Source organism: Panthera onca, chromosome B3 (assembly GCF_046562875.1).
Source record: "Panthera onca isolate mPanOnc1 chromosome B3, mPanOnc1 haplotype 2, whole genome shotgun sequence".
NCBI lineage: Eukaryota > Metazoa > Chordata > Mammalia > Carnivora > Felidae > Panthera > Panthera onca.
In genome coordinates, this window is record NC_138344.1 from 82,014,803 (window position 1) to 82,028,303 (window position 13,501).

General features: G+C 38.9%; 1 protein-coding gene across 7 annotated transcripts in view; it reads left to right on the forward strand.

Moving 5' to 3' along the window:
• Positions 1 to 13,501, forward strand: part of AKAP6 (A-kinase anchoring protein 6) — a 558,374-nt gene that overhangs the window by 329,047 nt on the left and 215,826 nt on the right. For 6 of the 7 annotated variants that reach the window (XM_078448340.2, XM_060619471.3, XM_060619474.3 and 3 more), the window contains one exon: positions 242 to 408. In XM_078448340.2, the coding sequence (XP_078304466.2) occupies positions 242 to 408 (167 nt within the window). The remainder of the gene's footprint in view (positions 1 to 241; positions 409 to 13,501) is intronic. The other variant, XM_060619475.3, reaches the window with a different exon arrangement.

Consider the following 13,501-nt stretch of genomic DNA (forward strand, 5'->3'; position numbering starts at 1 on the left):
CTTGATTCCCAACCATGCATCTAGGTGGTTATCCCATCTTTGTGTCCTTATGCCTCATGTGAAGGCAAAAATTCCCATTCCCTTTCCTTAGTGACAAACGCTTATACGGCAGGCGATGGGTAGTGGTCATTTAAAATTATGTTTACTCTTTGAAATATTCATCTAATTTTTCTAAATAAAAGCGAACAATGGGTAAAAATGCAGTCAAGTCTGTAACTTGTGGTTTCCCCTCCTTTTGGAGAAGGACTGAAGGACATGCTGCGGATGATTGCGAGTCAGTGGAAGGAGCTGCAGAGGCAAATCAAACGACAACACAGCTGGATTCTCAGGGCTCTGGATACCATCAAAGCTGAGATTCTGGCTACTGATGTGTCTGTGGAGGATGAGGAAGGCACTGGAAGCCCCAAGGTAAGTGGCTTGAAGTTTGCCTTATTTCCTCTCATTTCTGCCTTCTTTTGAACTAGGCACCACTGAAGTTTTCTTTCCACCCCTAAGGCTTTTTGTTTCTACTGGGTAAACTTTATATATCCATATCTGTTTCTATATCTAACTATATATAGAGAGAGAGGGAGAGAGAGAGAAAAATGAGAGAGACGAACACAATGAAATGGTTTAGTTTAAAATAACAACAACAAAACAAAACAAAACAAAACAAAAAACCCTGCAACTTTCTGTTTCTCCAGGAAGAGGTCTTTCTGTCAAAAGTGGCAGAGTAGGAGGGGGACAGTACTTTAGAGGTAGGAGAAAGGGGGACATAAAACATTTAGTAAACAAAACATAAAGCATCTTTAACGTGAATAATCAGAATGGTTTTAAATTGTTTTGTTGCAACTATAAATCACTATAATCAGTGCAATCACTCAGCTCTGACATCCATTAGCCGCTTGGTTACAGCAAATTAACAAAGAAGAGAGAAAGTGATTCATTATCTCATTCCTGTTAATGACTATCAGATGCATTGCCTAATTAGGGGATGGTCATTGTAGTGGGAAGAAGGTCATATGCTTCGCTACAAATCTTTTTGCTCTGAGTGTAAGTTCTCCATAACGGTGCATGCACCGAATACAACAAGTACTTTAAAAATGACTATTGACATGTTTTGGTTATCTATTTTAGATTTGCAAAATAACCCATAAAGCATATGCAAGTAAACTTTAAACGAATCACCTTTTCATACAACGCACTGCTTTGCTAAAGGTATCTTTGGACTCATGATGTGGAAAATAATTTTATTTATTTTATATTTTCATGTAATCTTTCTTTTGTATTTATTCTTTTGTGAAAGTAAGTGCAGAAAACCAGTCTTATAATAGACTCAGCATCGAAACATATTGCAAAGTGTCGGGGGGGGGGGGGAGGAAACAGATTTAAGAGTTCATGGTTTCTATTCCTGGCATGGACAAAGTAATTAAATCATCATCGAGTCACATTTATTCAGCGTCCATGTGGATTGGCCTTGTGCTAAATGTATACAGAGCAAGTTAAACAAACCCTTTGCCTTCTTAGACTCACATTCTTAAGTGCAGGCAGAGGAAAAACCCACCCTACCCTGCAATGGTGAGACCATGCAGCCAGTGAAAGGCTCAGAAGATTTATAGCTTTGGAACCTCAAACAACAACCTTTAACTTATTTGTTGGAAACAGAGAATGGAATGATGAGCTCAGTTCCACTTAAAGGAGGCTCCTTGGAGGAGGTCACATTTCAGGAAATACTTGAAGGAAGGAAGAGCAGTGACTTGGCACAGGAGCACACATTTTAGGAAGTGATGTGGCAAAAGGATCAAAGCTGGAACTAATAACATGGAAGGGAGAATGCATTCAGCAGATTTTTTGGGGCAGAAAGAGGGCTCTTTCAAGGAACAGAGTGCAGGGAGAAGTTGATGGGGCTAATGCATTGGCTGGAGTAGGGGGCAGTGATGATGAGAAAAGATGGACTAAAAAGTCTGTTGTGTTCTATTTATTTAATGAAGTACACTGATTGCTTACTTTTAAAAAGCTCTCCTGTACTGGGTGCACTCTACAGACCAGACACTGTTCTACAGCACTTCTGTGGGTTCTTTCATTTAATTCTCACAACAGACCTATACAGTAGTTTCCATATAATCCCCAGTGGAGAAAATGGAGGCACAGAGAAATTAAGTAACCTGCCTAAGGTCACACAGGTGCTTAGTAGCAGAACTCATCTTTGAATCTGACCCCTTTGGCCCCAGAGCCCTTGTCAGTCACCACCTAGAGTACTGCCCGTCACTGTACTGCTCAGGGCCAGGTATCGTGATGAATAATTAGTCTCAGTGGCTGTCTCATGGAGCTTGTGGTGAAGTGGGGAGACAGATTTAAATTTAATAGTCATGCCTTTGTAGATGGTGGTGTACCGTGAAAGAAGATAGAAGGGAGCAGCTGGAGGTTGGGCTGGGAGAAGTGATTTAGATCAGGGCATCAGGGAGGGCTTCTCTGAGGAAGCAACATTGTATGAGCAGACCAGTGCAGTTGGAGAGAGAGGGAGGAGGGTTTGATGGAAGCTCCATAGCCTGTGGTTATACGGGAGGGTTTTGGAGCTAGCAGAGAAATAGTATCATTGATTTGCAGCATAAAAAGCTGTTTCTGGGTGTGACGTGGAGCATGGGTGGTGGGTGGAGTGGGGTAAGTGGGAGTCAGGGAGGGAGGGGAGGTGCCAAAGAGGAACTGTGGAGACTTAATTAATTAATTAATTAAATTTAAATGAATACAGAATTAAATTAATTAATAAAAGACTGAGGCTAAAAATGAGTAGCTGTGTTCACCAGGGCCAACTTGAATTTCATACTTTTGAATCAACTCATTTTGTAGGAAGGTGTTTTGAGATGGAATAAAGAAGGTAACCCAATGAGGAGAAAGTATTATGAAAGGAAAGGCATTGTCTGCATTTTTCAAAAAGAGAAGAACCTGTCTAGGCCCAGCCTTAGAGACATCCTGACTGGGGTCCCAGAATCTGCATTCCATAAGCTTCCAGAGAACCACTGTCATATAGGCTCCAGGCAGGCCCTTTTCCTGCAGGGCTCCCGATTCGATTCGTGCACAGCCAGGATCCTCACACACTCTGAAAGAAAGAATGTCTGTCACATTGTTGCTTATGTCTAAAATAGGGACTGTTTAATGTTATGCTACATCTTATCCTGATGAAAGTTATCTAGCCATTTAAAATAATGTTTTAGAAGAGAATTTTTAAACATTGGAAAAAGTCCTGTAATGTGCAATATGATATATGCATAAATAAAATATGATATATTTTTAAATATCTTTGAATTTTCCCAATCTCTACAGTGACTAAAAGTTATTTTAATCAGAAAAATAAAGAGCATATGTAAAATACAAGAATTAAGAAGAGATTTAAAAGGCAAAATAGATGACAATCGTCTGTAGGGACTTGAGATATAAATTTCAAGGTCAGGAGGAAGAATAAATACATCTGGTTCTTAATGATTTGGGTACCTCAGTTCTAAAGAAACAATGACACAAACCTCTCTGCTCAGATCATCCCCAAAGTGAAAGTATCTTCCTTGACTCACACCAGTTTGCAAAGAATAACCTAAGTGTTTCTCATGAATAATATTTCTACGCAAAGCCACTCTGTGTCCCAGTGTGTGCACCGTGTCGTACATCTAAGAGCAGCTCCCGGAGAGGCACTTGTCGGGATTGGCACACGTGGGACCTGAGGGATGTGCTGGGAGTGCGACTGTGATGTGACAGAGTCACCAAAACCCCAGGCCTTCCACCTCCCAACTAGTTCTCTCTTGCCCAGTCCAGGCTGAATTTTCTCTGGACAGACGAAGTCCTCCACAGCCAAGGGTAAAGGTGAAATCAACTGTAGACGAAGAAAATATATTTATAACTTAAGCTTCTTTCTCCAGTTAGCTAACTTAAGCTAACTGGAGAAGTCAGGATGATTATTCTTTTTATTTGCTTAATAGTCATGAACTGCCTCCCTTAGTCTGTTGGGCAAGCACAAAGAATAATAGGGAAGGCTCAGACCCTGAAGTCAGACAGCCTGAGTTCAACTCCTGGCACTTACAGCTATGTGCCCTTGGGAAAATTACTTAACTTCTCTATGTCTCAGGTTCCTAATTTTTAATATGGAGGCAATGATAATACCCACCACAAAAGGGTTCTGTTACAGATCAAAGAGTTGATGTATCTGAAGTGCTTTTTTTTTTTTTTTTAATTTTTTTAATGTTTATTTTTGACAGAAACAGAGACAGAATGCGAGTGGGTTAGGGGCAGAGAGAGAGGGAGACAGAGAAGCAGAAGCAGGCTCCAGGCTCTGAGCTGTCAGTACAGAGCCTGACGCGGGGCTTGAACTCACGAGCTGTGAGATCGTGACCTGAGCCGAAGTCGGACGCTCAACCGACTGAGCCACCCAGGTGCCCCTAAGTGCTTTTTTTTTTTTTAATGTTTATTTCTTTATTTTGAGAGAGAGAGAGCACGAGCAAGGGAGGGGCAAAGAGAGAGGGAGAGAGAGAATCCTGAGCAGACTCCACGCTGTTAGCACAGAGCCTGATGCGGGGCTCGATCTCATGAACTGAGAGATCGTGACCTGAGCCAAAATCAAGAGTTGGAGGCTTAACCGACTGAGCCACCCAGGCACCTCTGAAGTGCTCTGAACAATGCCTGGTACATGGGAAATCCTAGGTTAGGGTAAATGTACAAGCTTTCATTTCTGGTGATGGAGACAGTAAATAAATATAATAGAATCTGAAAAATACTCTACTGAAGATAGGTATACAGCCCTATGAGTACACAGAGAAGGAAATAATGAACCCTATGTGGGCGTATCAAAGGAAAGATTTACAGGGGAGTTGAAGTTTTAAATGAGGGATGAAAAGGATTTTTGCCAGCATGAAAATAATGAAAAGGAAAGATTTATAGGGGGGGTTGATGTTTTAAATGAAGGGTAGAAAGGATTTTTGTTAGTGTGAAACATATGCAGAGACCTAGAGGTGTAAGAATGTGTGGCGTGGCTGGAACGTGACATCTTATTGTGGACGAGAATTAGGCCGGCTTGCTGCAGTCTGCACCAAGGCTCACATTGTGACCAAAAATAACCCTTATGACCAGTGGTTTGAGCAATAATTCTTCATATGTCTGAAATTGACGCTGTCCAACCCAGAGTGAGAACCCTATACAGAATATATCTCATATATACTGTTTAAAAAGAAAATTTCCTTGTGATATTGCCCATAGAGCAAACTTAAATGGGTTTACCCCGAAGTTGTCCAAGACTAAAAAGCATGGATTCGACTTGCTATCTATCATGTCAGTTCTCCTTCCATGACGTGACCTTGCATAGGTCATGTACAAATTGTGCCATGAAATGCATCTCTAAGCAGAGCAGTTATGATCATCTATTTCATCTTAGACCAAAAAGAGGAACTGAAATTAAAACATAATAAAAAAATAACTCCAGAATTCATCTAAAGTTTACTTCAGAAGCTACTGGGAACTTGAGAAGCATAATAGAAAATCTAAAGAATATATCTAGGGGGTATTTTTCTTTTTTACCTTGTTTGAGAGACTGCAGAAAAGGACTTGGTCTTAGAAATCTTGTAAAGAAGGAGGATAGGAGGAAATTCAAAGACTCTGGGAAACTTCTCCCCCAGGACTCGGCAGCATACCTTATTTGTTGTATTTCATTTTTAAAAAAAGTGTTTTCCCAGGACTGTGAGATCTTTTATACATGGAAATAGAGAACAGAATTCACCAGTTCTAGAAATAGAGCTTCAGCACTCACTTCCAAGAATTGAAAATATGCTTGTAATTATGTGTTTTATTTTAAGATAGATTGGTTAAAGTTTATCAGCTAAAACTAGGCTTTCAGTATGTTGAATTTTTGAATGGTATATACCTGGAAGCATTTCAAAATGTGGAACACCCAACACCTAACAAAGGTTACATTCCTTTTTTTTTTTTTTTTTTTTTTTTGACCTTTCAAGGCCAAAAACAAGAATCCTGAAAGCAAAAAAGCATTCCTAAAGTTTGCACATTGCCTCCTTTAGGATGTCCTTCCTCTCTGTTTCTTTACAGCTATTCAGCCATCATTACAGCTATCTAAGAATCAAGGCCAGGAAGTGCCTAAGGTGACGTCTCAAACCTTGCATCACAGAAATCACAGTGGTTACTTTGTCCTCTTTAAAGAAACAGATCAGTTTCCAAAACAAAGAACGTTTGGAGATTTTATTGTAAATTCAGAAAACTTTACAGCTCCTAGAAGGGTGACCTAGCCTGGGTTCCAACCCACCTCTTCATTTCCTTAGTGAAAGGAGACACAGGGTTAGCTCCTTTGAACTCCAGGGATGTGCTTCTTTATCTGCCTTCTTGGAGGTTCTTAGATTGACATCTTAGATTGTCATCCCTTGGAAATGGATATCAGACTATGAAGGTCATCAATGTTATCTGTTCAACAGTAGCACTTAGAGCAAGCTTAAGAACATATCTTAAATATGTTTCCTCAGCTGTACAAATGACAGTTTTAGATAGCAGCTAAGAAGGAAGGTATGCCTGGCCTCTGACTTGATTATGTCACTGAGAACCTGGACTTTATTCAGATGTCTAGAGAGAGCAGGTCCAGTATTAAGACACATTTTGTTTTGTTTTGTTTTGTTTTGTTCGTTTAACAGACACCTGAGTGTTAACCTAGTATTTATGTTAATGAATTATGGGTAACTTTCTTTAACTGAAGTGGAGAGAAAGAAACTGATTTGGAGAGTACCTTTGTATGATATTTTCTCTGTATTCTATAGTGCCTCTTGGGTAATATTGCAGCTGGATATTATTATCCTGGAATGGAATTTGATCCTGGTGCTTCCAAAGCATTGTCTTTGTATTCTTTCCCTTTCTGGCTCAAAAGCTTATGTAGCTAACATGTTCTTTAATAGAGGATCTTCAGACACAGCATGAAGGTAATGAATGGTAATTGCATTTATGTTGTGAGTCCCACATACCCTGACACATGCATGTAGAAAGAATTCCCTGAGATACTTTACTTTCTTCCTCATGCAAAAAAGAGGACAGCTTTATGTGTCAAGAGGAACCAGAAATGAGATAGTAAGATTAAATTGTGCCTGAACTGGTAGAGAGAAAGACAACAGGCAAAGGCCTGGCCATTATTGATTGAGTGCTGACAGAGAGCTCTGCCCAGTGCTAGGCCAGACATGAGGGAAGACATGCTCAGTGCTCTTATCATCTCAGTGTAAGCACACAGTGTAACATCTTGTCTAATGTAAATTGGGCTATCTCAGATCTAGAATAATAGATCACCTAAGATTCAGATCATCTTAATTAGGATGTTGGCAGATTGAAATGGAATGTGGTTCTTGATGCAAGCAAATGAGTAGTAAATGCATTACCAATTCCACCTCTTTCATGCAGAATTCTTCCCAAAAGCCAGTATCTGATCCAGTTCCTTTCCTGCTGAACTATATAAACAGAGTCCTGATATGCAGTACCTAGGGAGAGCCCTTTCTTCTACTGTGGATTCTTCAGTAGTTCTTTTTTTTGTTGTTATCAGAAGGGCAACTTTTCTTCAAAAGTGTTTTTGAAAGACAGAAACAAAAGTGAGTTATTTCTTTGAAGATCAGTTGTCGTTACTAAATTTATGATAGAATCGAATAAAAGATAGTTCCTCTAATCTCCTTGAGGCACTTAAATTTGCATATTATCAGATGTATGGGTGGATCCGAGATGAGGAATTTTTTTTTAATGGTCTGCCACTCTAATGAGGTGACTGAAAAAATGGTTGAGATGATAAAAATATATACTAGGTCAAAGGATGGCTAATGGTTATTCCTATCATGGTCTATATGATATGTAAGACCATAGCTTATCTTAATTTTTCATACTGTACTTCCATTGCTGGTGGCCTTAAGGGTAGAAATGTTTGGGTCAGCAAAAATCTGAGAGTGAAATTCTTTGGTGTCTCTAATCAATACAGAGAAATGTCATTGACATAAGTAGGTAGTCTATTTTTTTCCCTATTTAGTGAGAGTGCCTAATCTTAGAATCTATAATACCTAGAGTTGCAAAGATGCATGGTATTGTATACAAAGTTACATTCAGTGGAAAGCAGCCCTCTTTTATTGGCAGAACTCACATTTTGTAACTCAGCCTGATCTATGTTAAAGATAGTGTATAGTAAATACATTAGGGGAACTTTTTTGGCATGAGGTGGAGGTCAACATTTTTAAAAATCTATAAGCATGTAAGGACAAAACGGAAGGCAAGATACAGAATTGCTTCTAAAAACACTTTGAAATTAATAAGTAAATTCTTTGAAGGTGTGAAACAATTACCTCAGTGTTTGATTTACCCTTTTTCCCGGGAATGTGTTGTTTCTGGCAGGGGAGCCGTCTGAGTTGAGGAGAGCCCTGCTAACGGGATTACTCTGCTCTGGCTCTTGTGTTTATTGAGTCACCTAGGACTTCTTATAAAACAGCAGCTTTCAAATGTACACACACCTGCACTCAACACCCTGAATACTCCAAACGTTTGTTTAACTGTTCTCATACCCAGAGTATCTCTCCCATCCAGTGAGGTCAAAAAGCATCGAGAGGTCCACATTCTGCATTTTCCTTCGCCTTGGAAATCACTTGGAATATAGCCATTTGTGTGGTGCTGATGTAAACAGAGATGCAGATCTTTTCTTAGAGTAAGGTAGTGCTTTTAGCCACTAGGGCTCACAGAACATTCCCAGTCTTACCTCCCACTGCGCCTAAATGAGAGTTAATGTTTCTCAGGAAATGTTAACTAGATTGGAGGTCCTGCTGGGCCAGAGCCCAGGGAACCATCTCAATGCAGCTTCCAAGCCATTTTGCACTGGGCTGGGGTGGTGGCTTCTCATCTTTGTACTTAGTTGGCCTGCAGAGGCCAACACTTGTTTAGCATTGCCCCTTGCAGCGCTAAGCAAAGTCACAGATCTTGCTGAGTGAGTAGCAGGACAGGGAAAAACATGAAGCCTAAAGCTAGAAACTAAGACAAAGGAAAAGAGAGGGGAGAAAGAAATAGAAGGAATAGAAGGAGAAAGACAAAAGAAGGAAGTATTTGTCCAGTGAAATATAGTAGAAGCTAATTGTCCACATCTGTTTCATGGACATTTATGCTTTTGTCTTTCTGTCTCTGTCTCTGTCTCTCTCATTCCATCTTTTCTCTAGCTCTGGAAATCAAAGTCAGAAAAGCTTTCTTTTGACATCTTAGATATTATTGTATAACTATTGTACGTGTGTGTGTGTGTGTGTGTGTGTGTGTGTGTGTGTGTGTAGTAACTACTCTGTTAATGGGATTAGCACTTAGTGTGGGCTTACTATGGTGTAGGTTTGTGTCACGCCTTTTACGTGGATTGTCTCATTCACTCTTCCCAACAGAACTAGCAGTCATGGGTCTCCTGGGTGGCTCAGTCGGCTAGGCTAAGCATCCAGCTCTTGATATCGGCTCAGGTCACGATCTCATGGTTTGTCAGTTGAAGCCCCCCATTGTGTTGAGCTTTGTGCTGACAGCATGGAGCCTGCTTGGGATTGTCTCTCTCCCCCTCTCTCTCTGCCCCTCCCTTGCATGCATGCACACACTCTCTCTCTCTTTCAAAATAAATAAATAAACATAAAACAAGAACTAGCAGTCATAATCCTTCTAATCATTTTCTCTTTACTGGTGGAAAAACTTAGGCTCCAAACATATATAAGATATTCAGGCTTATTCAGTCTTTTTAGGAACCTTACATGACAGGGTAAAAGGCAAACTCCTTACCCTGTCATTTGACTCCACCTGATTCACTATCTTCCAAGTGCATTTTCCCCTTTCTTTTCTTTTTTTCTTTTTGCCCAGGGCTTTTCCTATTCTCTCCATCTATACTAATCTTATCCAGTCTTAAAATCAATTATTATTGAATATGTTACCACACTGTGATGTTATAGCTCTGGAGAGGACACTGTACCTCTCCTTGCTCACTGCCCATCAGTGGAGACAGACTTACACATATGTAATTCTAAATTAAAGCAGGTTGCATGATAAATCCTATAATAAGGCACAAAAGAGGTAGAGAAATTAGGGAAGGGGACATTATTTCAATCTAATAGGGTCTGGGAAAGTTCCTTCCACCCCTAAGAGAAAATGGATTTTTGGAATTCTCTAATATTCTGATAAATTGTTGGTAGGAAGATATTAGAGGGAGAACATTCCAGGCAGAGGAAATAACATGGTCAAAAGTATGGAAAAGGGAATATATGAGAGACTTCTAGAGAATGGCAAACAGCGAATAGTTTGGCTCTTTCAAGCATAGGGTGTCCATGGGAAGGGATGAGGACCTAGTAGAAAATAAAGCCTGATAATTTTTGAGCTATAATGGAGAACTTTGAATATCAGCTGAAGAGTTTGTACTTTACTAGTGTTCCGTGAGTGTTTTTAATGATTGGATTTAGCCATAGGAAACAGATGGCAAAAGTAGGATGAGAGAGGAAAAACCGAATTAGGAATCTAGTACAATAACTAAAGGCAGCTGAAGTAAAGCAGTAGCTGTGATAACATAAAGAAAAAAATGGAAGTGATATTATAGAAGAATAAATATTAGGTTTTGGTATCTGGAGAATGAGGGGCTGAGGGAACAGTCAATGATAACTCAAAGGAATTGAGCCTGAACAATTAGGAGAATTGTGGTAGCATTTACTGAGGTTGGGCACATTTTGATAAGGAGCAGTTTTGAAAGCTAAGTAAAATGACCATGGTATCCAGTTAAGAAGAATATCTGGGTATGTAATTTGGGCATAGATATTTTTGTAACCTCTGCAGGTGATTCCAAAGTGCAGAAAAGTTTGAGAACAATGATTTAGAAATAAGAGAAGCCTGAAAATCATTGATGTGGTTACGTGCAATATTCAGGAGGGGTCAATGCTAAGGATATAACTTTAGCAGTCAAGATAGAAATAATAGCTGTAGCCTTGGAAGTTGATAGTGACAAGAAAGGACTATTGTATAAGAGTAAGAGAGAAATATGATAGAACCTTGAGGAATGTCTGGAGTAACTGAGAGCAAGGATGTCATCTTAAAACTGGGGATTCAGTGAAAATCTACATGCTCAACAGTGAAACTCCCAGAATGCTGGCAGTCAGGGGAGAATAGGGATGTAGGTCAAAGGAAATTTTCATGGAATATGAGTGACCCTACCATGTTTATAGGCCAAAGAATACATCTAGTGAAAAAGAGACAGTTGAAGAAGAGAGTTTTAAGAAGGACAAGAAAGAAAGTGAATTGGCACAGTGATTCAGATGAGGGAGAGAAAGTAAATCAGGTGAATCTCTGAAGAAAGGAGGATGTATCTTCTAAAATAGGAGAGAAAGAAGGAATGTTGGGTGGTAAGCAAGAGTAAAGAGGGAAGGAAGCCAAAGGATTTAGAATGAAGACAAATTCAATGTGATTAGTCAGTGAGAGAATTATTTGACTAGAGGGAGGCTTTAGGGTGAAGAGAGACTGGAGAACAAGATTGCAATTCAAATTCCGCTGTCTCAATAGAGATTTCCTGTAATTTTCCAGTCCTAAGTGATTGCGATCGCCTCTAAACTGTATTACCTTTACTGTTTGTACTACACGTTTAGTGATTAATCACACCCAATCTTGTGACACCATTTCCATTGTTGTCTTGAACTTCCATTTATATCTTTTAAAGTTAACTTTTAAGGCGATTACATTCCATGACTACAAACTCCCCAGGGCAGCATTTACAACCTAAACTTCTTTGTTGTACTCACTTTAAACATTATTTGAGCTAAAAATATACTTTATTTATTCTTAATTGGTTGATATATAATACTCTTATTAAAGCTAAGGACAAAATTACACTTTATTTTCTCATCTTTCACGATACTTTATCTTGGCTGTATAAATAATGGCACAATTCTGTCTTATCACCTCTTTTTTTTTCTACAATTGTCTCTCATTGCCTTTGCCTGTTGCTTTTTATTATGAATAAGACAATCTTTAAAGGAGCCGTTTCACCTATTTCTCCCAAAATAACTAGTAATCTATGCCATAGAAAAGAAAAACTATGATTCTCTTATTATTTTTGTGCTTTCTTGATTCAGGTCTAGTTGATTAATTGTTTTAATAGGTTCTTTGATTTTTTAAAAAGTCTATTTAAACAGACTTACTGAAAGAATATACTGAGTTGCTTCTTCGAAAAGGACTAAAAGCATCTAATATAACTTACCAGCTGACCAGCACACTGGTTGATAAAATTTGTAGTCTTTGCTCTAAAGCTCTCTAACAAGATTAGGTGAAATTGAACCTGAGAAGGTAAAGGTCTCTAAATTGACATAAACTGAAAGGGCAGAACTGGATCATACTACTATTTGAATCGCTAACAAAGTCTAATCTCTGACATATTATATTTGGTGTACTATAATCTGTGTACATACACATGCTTCTAGTAAATGATGAATGAGGTTTAGCTAACATAATATAGTTTATATTCTTCTAGACCTTTGTAGGAAATACAGGGTTGAGGCGCTCTGCTCTGTAAAGTGACCTGGATCACTTCTCTGGAATGGAGTCTCCGTAAGACACACACACTCATGCATTTTTTCCAAACCAGCTTAGTCAAATTTATTTTCCTTCTGTCATTCATTTGGTGCCTCTTCTGGCTTCCATTAGATAGATGGGGTGGGGTGGGGGGTTACTGAATTTCACTGGATAGTTCCATCTGGCTAAAACCAGTAAAGCAAATAGTTTCTGATGGGAGTTGTTGGTCCAGTTGCAAGACTAGAAAGAAATTAATACATATGAACGTCCGTACTTATTTCAACCTTCTAAAGTTCATCCATAATTTGAGGGCTCTGTATTTTGAATTATGAGGAATTTTGAAAAACTCTTTGTTGTCTCAGCTCTTTTCTCTTTTTCAGACCCTCATGCCCAAAGCTTGTTTTTCTTTCCTAGCTGAAAGTAAACTAATAACCACATAATGTAAACTCATGATTCCAATGCTAAGGAGGCTCAATAGTATCAGTGATACTATTTTAGGATGTCAACTGCTTAATGTGTTGGAATTTTTCCCATTACTCAAGATTTTGGAAATTCCAGAACCTGGCCTATTGTGCACTTAGCAAGTGCTTTATACTCACCACACCCCTCCTCTTTTGACCATTATTTCTCTTCTTCACAAACTCTTTTAGTATTACATATTTATAAAATGGCAGCTTTCTGGGCCCACTACCCATTATCATTAATGAAGTTCTTATGTTTTTTTTCTCTCAAGTATGTTAAACTAATATGATTCAACAGAAAACCAAATTGTATTTTTCAAAATTATCATTAAATAGCATTGCTATTCATTTTTGCTGCATTTTAGGGTGAAATGAAATCATCTCATTTCCTAACAGGTTGAGAACTTCGTAACTAACTTCAGTAACTATTTCTGTTCATCAGTAACTGAAAATCCCTCCCATCCCCCTTTTTTGGTGGAAGGTTAAGAATTATTAATGTATCACACAAG